This window comes from Cervus elaphus, chromosome 8, assembly GCF_910594005.1.
Source record: "Cervus elaphus chromosome 8, mCerEla1.1, whole genome shotgun sequence".
NCBI classification, from domain to species: domain Eukaryota; kingdom Metazoa; phylum Chordata; class Mammalia; order Artiodactyla; family Cervidae; genus Cervus; species Cervus elaphus.
In genome coordinates, this window is record NC_057822.1 from 36,017,160 (window position 1) to 36,031,311 (window position 14,152).

General features: G+C 37.7%; 1 protein-coding gene across 1 annotated transcript in view; it reads right to left on the reverse strand.

The window, feature by feature from the left end:
• Positions 1-14,152, reverse strand: part of CPS1 (carbamoyl-phosphate synthase 1) — a 140,022-nt gene that overhangs the window by 100,964 nt on the left and 24,906 nt on the right. Inside the window, exons 3-7 of the mRNA XM_043910158.1 lie at positions 11,772-11,916; positions 10,952-11,041; positions 5,820-5,876; positions 2,950-3,042; positions 92-181 (exon numbers count right to left, since the gene is read on the reverse strand). Of these exons, the coding sequence (XP_043766093.1) occupies positions 92-181; positions 2,950-3,042; positions 5,820-5,876; positions 10,952-11,041; positions 11,772-11,916 (475 nt within the window). The remainder of the gene's footprint in view (positions 1-91; positions 182-2,949; positions 3,043-5,819; positions 5,877-10,951; positions 11,042-11,771; positions 11,917-14,152) is intronic.

Consider the following 14,152-nt stretch of genomic DNA (forward strand, 5'->3'; position numbering starts at 1 on the left):
ATACAAGCTTTCTCTGAAACAGAGAAAATCAGATTAATACTAATGATCAGTATTACACACCCCCGTTCTTGAGATGGAACAAATTACTTACCTTTACTAATAAGCGGATCACATTGTTTTTTATCCCACAGTCTACAGCTACCACTTTCACGGGATTTCCTTTGCCGTACACCTTGACAGCCTGCCGTTTTAAAAACCAGAGTCAGGGGGAAGGTCCAGCTATGAGCAACACGCCAATATCATAAACATATCTCAGGATGCTCTGCACTTAGCAACAGATTGATCGCTAACTACTAGGGAATGGCTGGCAGTTAACAATCAGTTTGTAAGAAAGACATAGCAAATGCCACAAATTCTATCTTGTTCATGAGAACAAAGTATTTTGCTGTTTGGTATAAAATGTTGATTACAGTAATAACAATTATCCCTAAGAAATGTGTTGCTTCCATAATTAACAAATATTTTTTCCCATGTTTTGCCTCATTAACAACCAGTAGCAATGGAATTTCCAAGTATTATTGCCTGATTCAGCACTAACAGATGTAATAATAGATATACCATGCTTTAAACACCTCTTGATCCTCAACTTGCAATGAAGTTTGGATGAGGTAGAGCTATTGTGCATTAGGTTTAGGAAGTGGGGCTAATGGATAAAATCAGTCTGAGTCAGAGGAATTGCTAAACTAGTGTAGACCACTGGTCCCTTTAGGTTACTGTGCAATCATTTGCATTTAAATGGTAGACTTCATAAAAGGATCCCAGAGCATATCATAGTCATTATGTACGTTTTAAGCACTGTTTGGAGTCAGATCCATTTTCACAGGCATTTACCCAAGAAGCGGTTCCCCAAAGTCATAAAAGAAGAAATAATAGAAATAGAGAGAGAGAAAGCCTAGAGGGTTGGGTGCCTTCACTGGTTCCAGCTTCAAGAGTCAGCAAACACATTCTGAATTTAGGATGATTTCGAAGTTTCTTAAAAGTTTTAGATGAAATTTGCAACCTGGTCTCTTCACAAATGCACCATATACCCTCCATACAGAATGACACGAGTAAGCAAGACCTCATAGAAACAGGAATACATGAATTTGCTAGGACTCTCCAAGAGAGAAATACATTATGCAGTGTTTTTCAACCTTATTTGACCATAGAATTTTTTTTAAGGTGACTTTCTCCAGGCCAGTGCTTCTCACATTCAGGAAATGCTACCCCAAGTTAGTTCTAAAATAGCACTCTATCACGCTGTGTCTCATCTCTTCATAGGGAAGTGAAGTGAAGTGAAGTCCCTCAGTCATGTCCAACTCTTTGCAACCCCATGAACTGTAGGCTCCTCCGTCAATGGGATTTTTCAGGCAAGAATACTGGAGTGGGTTGCCATTTCCTTCTCCAGGTGATTTTCCCAACCCAAGAATTGAACTCGGGTCTCCAGCATTGTAGGCAGATGCTTTACAGTCTGAGCCACCAGGGAAGTCCTCATAGGGAAGTGTGTTGAAATCTCTATCTCCTATTTGTTTAGGTGCATGCTAAGTCGCTTCAGTTGTGTCCAACTCTGTGCGACCCTATGGACTGTAGCCTGCCAAGCTTCTCTGTCCACGGAATTCTCTAGGCAAGAATACTGGAGTGGGTTGCCATGCTCTTCTCCCAGGGAATCTTCCCGACCTAGGAATCAAACCCACATCTCTTACGTCTCCTGCATTGGCAAGCAGGCTCTTTACCACTAGCATCACCTGGGAAGCCCCCTATTTCTTTCTCCTATTTGTCTAAACCATCTTGCTGTTTCTTTTCCTGCTATTGCTGGTCAGTCTGAGCTTTCATGACTTTTGTCTGAATTAACTGCAATAACTTTCTAGTTACTTGCTCTTTATTCCAGTTTATTTTGCTCCAACATGTTGCTGATTTTGGAGTTCAGTTGATTCATTGAGTCAATAATACTAAACCCTCTAGCTCTAGCCCTGTCCATCTCCACTCAACTTTAGCCAAATGTGAACAGCTGTATTTGTGAACCTGTTGGTCAGACACACCAAATTAAGCATAACTTTTCAAACACACCGTATTGTTTCACGCTTCTGTGCATTTCAACACATGCCATTTCCTCTGCCTAAAACAAAGCTCTCCTAGTTCTCCATCTACTGACTTATTCTTTATGTCTCAGGACAAGCCTGAATCCTCTGCAGGGACTCCCCTAATCTACCTCTTTAACTGGATGTTTCCCCACACATGACCTTATGATGCCTTGTGCACATTCCAAAGACAGCATTTATTATAATATTTGCTCCATGATGATAGCTTGTTTGCATAGCCCACCAAACTCTATGGTCCCCAAGAACAGAAACTATAGCCCAAGAGACTCACAACTTTAATCAATATCAACACAGGTATTGATTTCGTAGAATAGTTGGATGTATTCTATGCCTTCTTATAAATATGCAATATACATATCTCACTTTCGAGTGGTACAGCCGTCATGAGGAACACTAATTTTTGAAGTGAGGTATAATACACTAAATTTTCGGTGTGCACAGGAATTCTTTTCCCTGCACAAAATAACCTCAGATCCTCATTACAATACTGTGTCTGAATTCTATAAACTGCTCTCAACTCTCTGGCAGACCATTAGCTCTGACTACTGATTGTCACTGTACCTATCTGGCAGTTGAATGGCCCTTATATTTGATATTTTAAAGTCTTGAGTGAAGGAACCACAAAAAGAAATAAGAAAAATTAAAATAATAGTAAACAGACTCTAAATCAAGCCATGCAAGTTCCCTACAAGTAGAAGTTGCTAACTTTAAATGCACTGCTTTTGCAATATATCAATTTATAACCATTTTCCCTTCAATTCTGATGCTTGTGGAAGATGATTTTTGCTTAAATGTAGATTTTGGTATTACAGAATAGGAAGATCTAAAGGGAATAAAACAAAACCACAAAATATGAAGGAAAAGCTCTCACCTTGGTTGAAACCTCAGCAATCAAATTTTGCTTATTTGGATCCACAAAATCCACAGACTGACCTTCAAATTCAATCTTCCCAAGCATGGTACCCTATCAAATTAAAAAATTAGACAGTTAGCAGGGGGCGATGATGCAGGCGCTGGCAGGATAAATTCACAGGAACTTATACAGCTGCTCCAATATTTCAATGTCTTTATAACTACTCATAACCATCAGCAGATCTTCATCTTCTCAACTTGAAAAGCTGAAGCAGTTTGCATGGTACATTTTGGAAAACATGCTCGGAAGTAAAATTACTTCTTTTAGGGCTGAGAGAGTCACCTGGGGTAAGCCAAGTCAAAGGATAACAGATTTTGGATTGCCAGGAAGTGCAAATCAGAGTATTTAGTGTACTTATGACCTAAAACTATTTCGTTGGAGATGTGGCAAGATAATAGATTGAGAAAAAGAAAGGAAATCTAAAACTTGCTGAAAATTGAGAAAGAATGGGAATATTTTTAAACAGTAAAATTCACACGGAAAAAAAAAATGTGAAATGTTGTATAAGTCACAAACTTTGAGAAATGGCGATGAAAGTTTCATTTTTTTTATATGCTAATAAGGGCTTGAACTTTAGAGAAGGCTTAACTTTCTATAAAGTTTTCACAAATTAGCCTTGCTAGCCAGAACATGGCAAATGTTTTCATATTATTCTTTGCTATCCTGAGATTATCTCATTTGTTAGTAAATCTAGTTTGACCTATTTAGGCACATGGTATATTATGTTTAGTAATGAAGACTTTATTGAGAGGGGAAAAGATAAAAAAAAATGGCATATTATGTTTTGTAACGAAGACTTTATTGAGAGGGGGAGGAGATCAAAATAGTTTACTGATTTGCTTGTCTCCAAGGAAATTGTTGCACTGAAGGTAGAGAAGAAAGTCTTCATTTCCCTCTGAAACATATTTCTTAGGAGAAGAAGTAACTTGGGAGTGAGTTGATGCTAGCAGCTCATCCAGATGGTTATTTCAGTGTGATTATTACAACCAGAGTACCATCTCAAACTCTGGGAAAGACAGTGAAAACCACCTTTCCCTTCCATACTGGATTATTAAGTTTCATGGTGGTCTCCACTTACTTTTATAGTCCAAATCACAGAATTCCTTGACTATATTTATGGATCCCTAATTTCGAAATTTGGTTTTCAGTTCTTATTCCCTTTTACTTAAAGCATGCTGAATGAAAAACACCCTTACTCTTCAACCTAAGACTCAGAGAACTAAAAGCTACAACATACATTTTTAATATGAGCCCATATTACTCATAATCAAATATAATAGGCAGTACTACTATTTTGTCCTGCTAATCTATTCAGCCAGATTTTGAAAACCTAACTACCTCTAATAAAAGCAGTGCTCAGTCATGTCCGACTTTTCGAGACTCCAGGGACTGCAGTCCACCAGTGTCCTCTGTTCATGGAATTTTTCCAGACAAGAATACTGGAGTGAGTTGCCATTTTCTACTCCATTGATAAAGCAAGGTTCACCTTAAACTAATAAATCACATGAAAAAATAATATGGTCTTATATTTTCCCAAATTACTAAGCCTGCCTATAATGTATCCAATCTGCCAATTCTACAGCTTGAATTGAATTTCCCAATTTTATTCCCCCTCTCATCTGGCACTCTCATCATTGTTTACTGCTCCCACAACATCATTGGGCTAAGAAAATGCAAAAGTCCACCTGGGATATATAATCTGCATAAATAATCTAGAACATTTATCCTCAAGAAAATCATGGAGGAGGGAATGAAATCAGAGGTAGAGTAGAAGGATTGCAAACATTCTCTCTGTCTTCCTTCTGGTCATAAGTATGTGGCCATGTTCTTATTTTTAAAGCTTTCTTACTGCTAATAGAGATCCTGAGTCCATATGTATTCTAATAAGGAATCTACAACAGATTTTCTTGGAGAAACTTTTTCACTTTGAAACTGTATCTTCCTTTCTTTTTCAAGAAAATATATAGAATATAATGAGAAACCTCTAATGGCATTTAAGGTATTTAGTTAACGTTCATGAGATAAAGTTTCTTTCTGGTCTGGGATATGAAGGTTTCATGTGAGAAAAAAGTGTCCACCTCTTATTACAAGGAGGAGGAAGCAGACGGTGATGAGACATTCTCAGAGCAAGGGTCAAATATTTCAGCAAGCAGATAGAAAAGCAATAGACAAACTTACCTTCATCTTGGTCACTGGAACAATTTTAAGAAAGACTAATCGAGGTAGCACATAGAGGGCTCATTTAATACACTCACAAATTGTACAAACTCCTTCAAAAAGACTAAACAGATAACAGCCCTAGTGCTGTACACTTCGTGGTTTGCATTTTTCAGCAGGTAGGTATTCAATTTCGGCAACATTCTTATGCATCTAGTTACCTTCTCCACTTGTTTCACTGGCCCTGTCACATGAGCTGAATCACCAAGACTTTACTTGGGATGGTGAGCATAGAGTGGGCACTCAGTTAGCTACTGCTGAGGGAATTAATCTCAAAACCACTCATGAACAAACATCCCAATCAAGTATTCAGTCTTGAAAGTTACCTCAAGTAACTTTGAAAAAGTAAAACAGGATGACAGAGACCCAAATGACAGAAATGGGCTGGATTTGTTCTTTTACATACCAGTGGGTTCCCTGGGCACTGAGAAAAACCATACATATGTATGTGTGTGTATATGCATATGTATGTGTGTGTATATATGTATGTATGTGTATATATATGCATATATATACATATGTATATGTGTATATATGTATACATATATATATATCTGTGTATACATAAACATATATATAAACATAGATTTGGCTAAATATGACTACAATACCTTATCTCTAATTATTTTAGTCAGCATTCTTGTATCCACTCCATAAATTGCAGGGACCTGTGGAGGAAAAAAAAAAAATGTAGTGACAGTAAAATTGGAGGAAATTAGGTCCAGCTTAGTGTTTTCAAGTTGCCAACTTAACATCATCTATCTACTTGAGCAGTAAATAATTTCCCTACTCCTTCTTTCCTCTGATCTAGCGTGACTGTGTTGTGAGAACAAGGTAAATTGCTGTTCTTGTTGGGCACAGGACTCTTAATACCCAGACCATTCCTCAGAATGAAAAATGAGAAATTCTGAACATCAATCTTCTTCTACAGTTTTGTTGCTTTTAATCCAGGATGTTAAACACGTAAGACAATTTTATATATACATGTATATTTTAAAATGACAGAATTTGTGAAGTGAACTTCATAAGCAAAATTACATAAATTATATGCAAAGCCATGCTTCTGGCACATAGGAGGCAATCAGTGGGTTTACCTGGAGGTTGTTCTAGTTGTCCGGCCTCTCAGGTGTGGCCAACTCTTTGTGACCCTGTGGACTGCAGAGCATCAGGCTTCCCTGTCCTTCACCACCCCCCAGAGTTTCCTTAACAAGCACCTCTGTTAAATTTTGCCTAGTCTATTAGTCAATCAGAAACACCTCCACTTGATTTAGTTTCTTTGACTAGATTAGATAAGGATAGACGTGGTATCTATCCCTCGTATCCAGTTCTGCTTTCTGTGGTTTCAGTTACCTGCTATTGCCAATAGTCTAAAAATATTTTTTTAAATGGAAAATTTCATAAATAAACAATTCATAAGGTTTCAATTGTGTACCATTCTGAATAGTGTATGTGAACCACCGCTTTCTCCAACGAATCCCACCTTGAGTCATTTAGTAGCCAACTGAATTACCAGGTTTATGGCCGCAATATCTCAGTGCTGAGTTCAAAGAGCCCTATTTAACTTAATACTAGCTCCAAAGCACAAGAGTAGTGATGCTGGAAATTCAGATATTCCTTTACTGTGCCTAATTTATAAATCAAACTTTGTCATAGGTATGTATATACAAGAAAAAATACGGCATTAGCATATATATCCTTTCAGTTCAGTCACTCAGTCATGTCCAACTCTTTGAGACCCCATGGACTGCAGCACGCCAGGCTTGCCCATCCACCACCAACTCCCAGAGCCTAATCAAACTCATGTCCCTCAAGTCAGTGATGCCATCCAACCATCTCATCCTCTGTTGTCCCCTTCTCCTCCCACCTTCAATCTTTCCCAGCATCAGGGTCTTTTCCAATGAATCAGTTCTTTGCATCAGGTGGCCAAAGTATTGGAGTTTCAGCTTCAGCATCAGTCCTTCCAATGAATATTCAGGACTGATTTCCTTTATGGTTAACTGGTTTAATCTCCTTGCAGTCCAAGGGACTCTCAAGAGTCTTCGCCAACACCACAGTCAAAAGAATAAATTCTTCGGTGCTCAGCTTTCTTTATAGTCCAACTCTCATCCATACATGACTACTAAAAAACCATAGCTTTGAGTAGACAGACCTTTGTTGGCAAAGTAATGAATCTGCTTTTTAATATGCTGTCTAGGTTGAACATAGCTTTTCTTCCAAGGAGCAAGCATCTTTTAATTTCATGGTTGCAGTCACCATCTGCAGTGATTTTGGAGCCCCCCAAAATAAAATCTCTCACTGTTTCCATTGTTTCCCTATCTATTTGCCATGAAGTTAGTTTTCTGAATGTTGAGTTTTAAGCCAAGTTTTTCACTCTCCTCTTTCACTTTCATCAAGAGGCTCTTTAGTTCTTCTTCACTTTCTGCCGTATTATTATATATAGGATTTGGTACTATCCACAGTTTCAGGCATCCACAGGGGGTCTTAGAACATATTTCCCATAGGTAAAATGGGAAAGAGCAGAGTTAAGAATGAGGAAACAGATTCTAGTTCTTTTTTCTTCAGCCAATTATCTGAGTGATGTATCAGCAAGGTGTCTTCCCTCACCCGTTCATAGAAGGAGGTAAACTGGCTATAATTTTAGACCCTGTTCTACTCTATGTGTCAATGATTATGGAAGAAGACTCAAGGCACATTTTTAAAACAAGCTAACAAACCATGGGTTATACTTAAACTATTAATTCTGACACAAAGCAGCTATAGTATCAGGTGCCGACATAACACGAAGGAAACATTAATGACAACTACAAACAGGTAAATTCAGACAATGATTGAAAGAAACTAGAAAAGACCTGGTAGATCATAAAGATGCTTTATTATCTCTATTAACATTTAGCAGTAATGATATCCAGGAAACTAAGGTCAATATTTTTTTTATTTGTTAGGAAGAGGCAACATTGAGCCCCAGTTAGTAGATGTTTGGGCTTCCCTGGTGGCTCAGATGGTAAAGAAACTGCCTGCAATGCAGGAGATCTGGGTTCGATCCCTGGGTTGGGAAAATCCCCCTGGAGAAGGGAATGGCACCCCACTCCAGTATTCTTGCCTGGAGAATCCCATGGACAGAGGAGCCTGGCGGGCTACAGTGCATAGGGTCACAAAGAATCGGACACAACTGAGCATCTAAGCATTCACATGTGGTAGATGCTCATCGGAGTGTCAGAATTTTTTCAGGTTAATATTCTACCAATTACAGGCCCAATAGCAACTTAAGAAAAAGCAGCTATTATAATGGTAGAAATGAAGTATAATATAGCAGGTCCATTAACTCTAATTATTCTAAGTATGTCTGACATTCAACCCAGGAGAATACTCTTATTTGATTAGAAAATAATACTCAAAGAAAGGCAGATATAGGGTTTCCCAGGTGGCACTAGTGGTAAAGAACCTGGCTGCCAATGCAGGAGACATAAGAGACGTGGGTTCGATCCCTGGGTGGGGAAGATTCCCTGGAGGAGGACATGGAAACCCACTCTAGTATTCTTGCCTGCAGAATCCCATGGAGAGAGGAGCCTGGTGGGCTACAGTCCATAGGGTTGCAAAGAGTCAGACATGACTGAAGCGACTTAGCATGCAAGGTAAAGTTAGTAACATTTTTCACTTATTACTTCAAATGAGATGATATCCAATTATGTCATTGAGTCATAACCTTTAAGCCCAAAAAGACTTGATGGCAATCTGTTTGTTCACACTCATTAAAAACTAAAATTAAGAAAGTATGGTATGATTGCATGACCAGAGCAAGGTCACACAGCTAGTTAATGACTGAGCTGGTACTAGAATTTATGGCACAAGTTACATATCTAGATCCTGGTTAAAACGGGAAGGAGTAGTTAAGTTGTTCCAGACTACAGAGAATTCTAAAATTTTCTCTAACCCCTTTGCAGATTGAGAAAGGCTTCCCTGGTAGCTCAGTTGGTAAAGAATCCGCCTGCAATGCAGGAGACCTCACTTTGATTTCTGGGTGAGGAAGATCTCCCGGAGAAGGGATAGGCTACCCACTCCAGTATTCTTCAGCTTCCCTCGTGGTTCAGCTGCTAAAGAATCACCTGCAATGCTGGAGACCTGGGTTCAATCCCTGGGTTGGGAAGATCCCCTGGAGAAGGGAAAGGCTAACCACTCCAGTATTCTGGCCTGGAGAATTCCATGGACCATATAGTCAATGGGGGTCGCACAGAGTTGGACACGACTCAGCGACTTTCATTTTCACTAAGCATGTATGAGTGCCACCTAGTGGATAAACTGAAAATATAATCTCACACGCTAGCAAAGTAATGCTCAAAATTCTGCAAACCAGGCTTCAACAGTATGTGAACTGTGAACTTCCAGATGTTCAAGCTGGATGTAGAAAAGGTAGAGCAACCAGAGATCAAATGGCTAACATCCGCTGGATCATCAAAACAGCAAGAGAGTTTCAGAAAAACATCTACTTCTGCTTTATTTACTACACCAAAGCCTTTGACATTGGGGATCACAACAAACTGTGGAAAACTTCTTAAAGAGATGGAAATACCAGACCACCTGACCTACCTCCTGAGAAATCTGTATGCAGGTCAAGAAGCAACCGTTAGAACTGGACATGGAAAAACAGAATGGTTCCAAATAGGGAAAGGAGTATGTCAAGGCTGTATATTGTCACCCTGCTTATATAACTTATATGCAGAATACATCATGTGAAATGCTGGGCTGGATGAAGCACAAGCTGGAATCAATAACCTCAGATATGCAGATGACACCACCCTTATGGCAGAAAGCGAAGAAGAACTGAAGAGCCTCTTGATGAAAGTGAAAGAGGAGAGTGAAAAAGTTGGCTTAAAACTCAACATTCAGAAAACTAAGATCATGGCATCTGTTCCCATCACTTCATGGCAAATAGATGGGGAAACAGTGGAAACAGTGAGAGACTTTATTATTTTGGGCTCCAAAATCACTGCAGATGGTGACTGCAGCCACGAAATTAAAAGATGCTTGCTTCTTGGAAGAAAACTTATGACCAACCTAGACAGCATATTAAAAAGAACGGACATTACTTAGTCAAGGTCCATCTACTCAAAGCTATGGTTTTTCCAGTGGTCATGTATGGATGCGAGAGTTGGACTGTAAAGAAAGCTTAGCACAGAAGAATTGTTGCTTTTGAACTGTGGTGTTGGAGAAAACTCTTGAGAGTCCCTTGGACTGCAAGGAGATCCAAACAGTCAACCCTAAAGGAAATCAGTCCTGAATATTCATTGGAAGGACAGATGCTGAAGCTGAAACTCCAAATCTCTGGCCACCTGATGCAAAGAACTGACTCATTGGAAAAGATTCTGATGCTGGGAAAGATTGAAGGCAGGAGGAGAAGGGGACAACAGTGGATGAGATAGTTGGATGGCATCACTGACTCAATGGACATGAGTTTGATTAGGCTTCGGAGTTGGTGATGGACAGGCAAGCCTGGTGTGCCGCAATCCATGGAGTTGCAAAGAGTTGGACATGACTGACTAACTGAACTGATTAAGTTCCTCTGTTTAAAGAACGAGTTCTGGACATTCAGCCTGTAGTAACAGAAGGAAGTACTCTGAAACAAAAGGATCCGAAAGTGTGTGATCTGCCTCATTTGTTTGGCCCTTTGCAATTACATACACCTTCCCAACTTTCCAGGACCCCACCAATCATCCTTAGGTGATGCTGGCTGCTGGATATTTCTCACCTTTTCTTCCCGTAGCCACTGTCCTAGACTCTTGGTAGCCAGCCAGTGGTGGTAGTCATCACTATAATTTAGCACCAGCAAACCTGCAACCTAGAAAGACAGGCTGTCAGTTTTTGAAAGTGATCACAAAATGCTATCCAACTCTTGTAACTTGAGTCAGCTCAGATTTTTTATTACCTACCAATAAAATGCTTAAAATTTTGGAGACTTGAAGAACAAAATATGATAAAAAAAATTTTTTTAAAGATATATAGTCACTACCTTAGTTTTCATGTGGGGGACAGTCTTACCTGGTTTGCCAAATCAGGAGGCTAAACTAGATCTCCCTTCTCAGCACCCTGTATACATTTTTGAATAGTTTATATGGTTCATATCCCCATGATAGTAATCAAATTTACATTATAATAGGAAATTTTCATTGTATTTACTTTTACTTTTAGGCTGGCATACAAGTTATCTTTTATTTATCTCCCATAGAGAGTAAGATTTAAAAGATAAATAACTGATACAGAGTTGATTCTTAAAATCCTTTTAAAAAGTGATTCAATACAAATTCTTGTAGCATCGCTGTTATCTGAACTTATAACATTTTTCCAAATGAAGTCACATTTCATCCACAGCATTAAGAATGAATACAAAGTGCCCTGAGAAATGAAATTCAGAATAGCTCCATGCTAAAACTTATTCTCATATACCTAGGAATGAGATTGAGACTATAAATTTAATTATTTTTACTACAGGACAGAGGCCGAAACTTTGTCCAACCTAGGTTCTTAAAATAAATCAACTATACTTTTTAAATAGTCATCACTGGTACTACCTTAATTCCATCAGATTCCAAATATTTGCTGAGTCCCAGTTCATCCAGCGCAGCAGTGTCAGGCACTCCACCATTCCCAACAATAGGATTGGCCATGGTAAGAATCTGCCCCTTGTAAGCAGGGTCAGTAAGAGCTTCTGGGTACCTGAGTAAAGATAGCAAAAAATTACCAACAAACTCTTGATTTGTATACTTGATCTAATTTATTCCGATTCTGCATTCATAATCTGATTTATTTGACCCTTGAAAATTAAAGAACATGAGAACAAAATCTTACAAGCTTGTCTCTAGATTTTGCCAAACTTAGGGAAATTTTACAGTAAAATATGGAAACGTATCCCATGATATTACTGATATGAAAAGACTGTTAAGTACTGTGGCATATTCTTATTTAATTTTCTATTCCCTCAGTTTCTTAAATTTTTAATACCTTGAAAAATTCTTCATAAGGTATTAATCTTTTAAGTTAATCTATTTATTTTAATTGGAGGCTAATTAATTCATAACATTGTAGTGGTTTTTGCCATATGTTGACATGAATCAGCCATGGGTGCACATGTGTCCCCCATCCCAATATTGCTCTATTTAATGTTTGCAGGTATTTTAATTCCCAAAGATTCCCCAAGTACCAGATATGAGTGAGTCCAAACTGATATTTACTACTGATGGATGACAGTTTTGCCAAAATATTAACTGTCAAAAGTTGAAAAGTCTTTTTATCTTTTAGCATACTGGAGAACATACTGATTACATCAATGGTGGCTGTCTGGGTATATATGTTTGTTAAAATTTATTGATTATTTAAAATATTAATTTATTTTTTATGAAAAAAATGAATAACATTTATTTTTAAATACTTTAGGTATAGAGAGGTATATGTTTGATAATTATCAAGTTATTATTGATAGTATATGTTTGATTTTTTTTTATAAAATAAAATGAATGCCACAAAAATTGATCAAAAGCATTTCTGTCTTCTAAATTAAAAGATTCCAAGTAACTATTTTAAAGTAAGGATATAGAATTAAGAGTAAATACAGAGGGCTTTATTTTAAAGTGTAAGGAGGGAAAAAATAAGAATACATGTATTCTTGTTTCTGTTCTATATATAAATAAAATTATATATAAAATGTTTATTCTTAATAATATGAAATATTATTCAGGATCTATCTATAGCTATTCCATATTTTGAAATACACTGCAATGAGATTTTTTTTCCACTCTCCTACATTTTTACTTCCCACAGAATGAGTTAAACCTAATCTTTCTTGTAGATTACTATTGAAAGTGGATTTAGGTGCTGAGGGGGACAGAATGACAACCTCAAAACCAATGAAGTTCAGCTCCAGCAGTAGTCAACATGAATTCTTCTACCCCCACGCAGACTAACTCCTCCCAGAACTCCCTTGTCAACAGAATTGTCTCTCAGCTCAGCAAACTCTTAGGTGACAAAAGTGCCATGATATTTACACATACCCACACCCCCATCAGCTAATTTCTCAAATGCCTCTGACCTGTCAGGAACTAATAATTTTTTAAACCAAGGCTTACACACAATATAAATGCGTATCTTGCTGATGAAAAACAAAATAACTCCCTTATCAAGCACCTTACTGGGTGAGCCACCAATGAAGGAAAGCAGCATTTCTCAATGGAAAATAGGATCTGTGGACTAACCTTATTAATGAATGCCTTTTTCTACATGGAAAAAAAAAAGCCTTTAATTAATTTAATTTTACTTCCTTTCTTCTTTCTTCCCATAAGAGAACTGGCTGCTCCCTTTAAACATAAGCTTACAATGCTGTCTCCAGTAAATGAATAAATACAGCTTGTCTTAGAGAACTGCAGTGTTGGAAGCAAATTAATCCATCAGGTCCTGTTTGACTTTTGTGATGTGACAAGATTTATTACCCGTAATCTATCACAGAGAAGAAAACTCTAGTGCCCTCCATCATTCTGATCTATATTAAACAGTTGTTTGTTGGCAGGTATATTAACACAGCTAGTAATTAGTGCTGTCGAAAGGCTTAAATAATTGCCTGGTGAAGCAAAACTTTGCAAACAGGTTTCATACTCTGTAATTTAATGTTCTCACCAGTGGAACTATTTTAAAAATCATCTAATATTCTTTATTTCAAACAGGGAACTAAGAGTTTAGTGAAGAATGTACATTAATGATATAATGGAAGCTTGGTCAATCAATATCTTCAATATCAGTTAACCCAATGCCTCCTTGTCTTTATAAGGTAAGGTTAACTGAATTTCCCTAAAGAATTCATCAGCTATTTTAAAGTTTAATCTTTTGAATCTCTAATGGAAACCTTTTGAAACCACCTAATTTTTTAAGACATAATTTTTAAATCCCCGGCTATAAATTACTA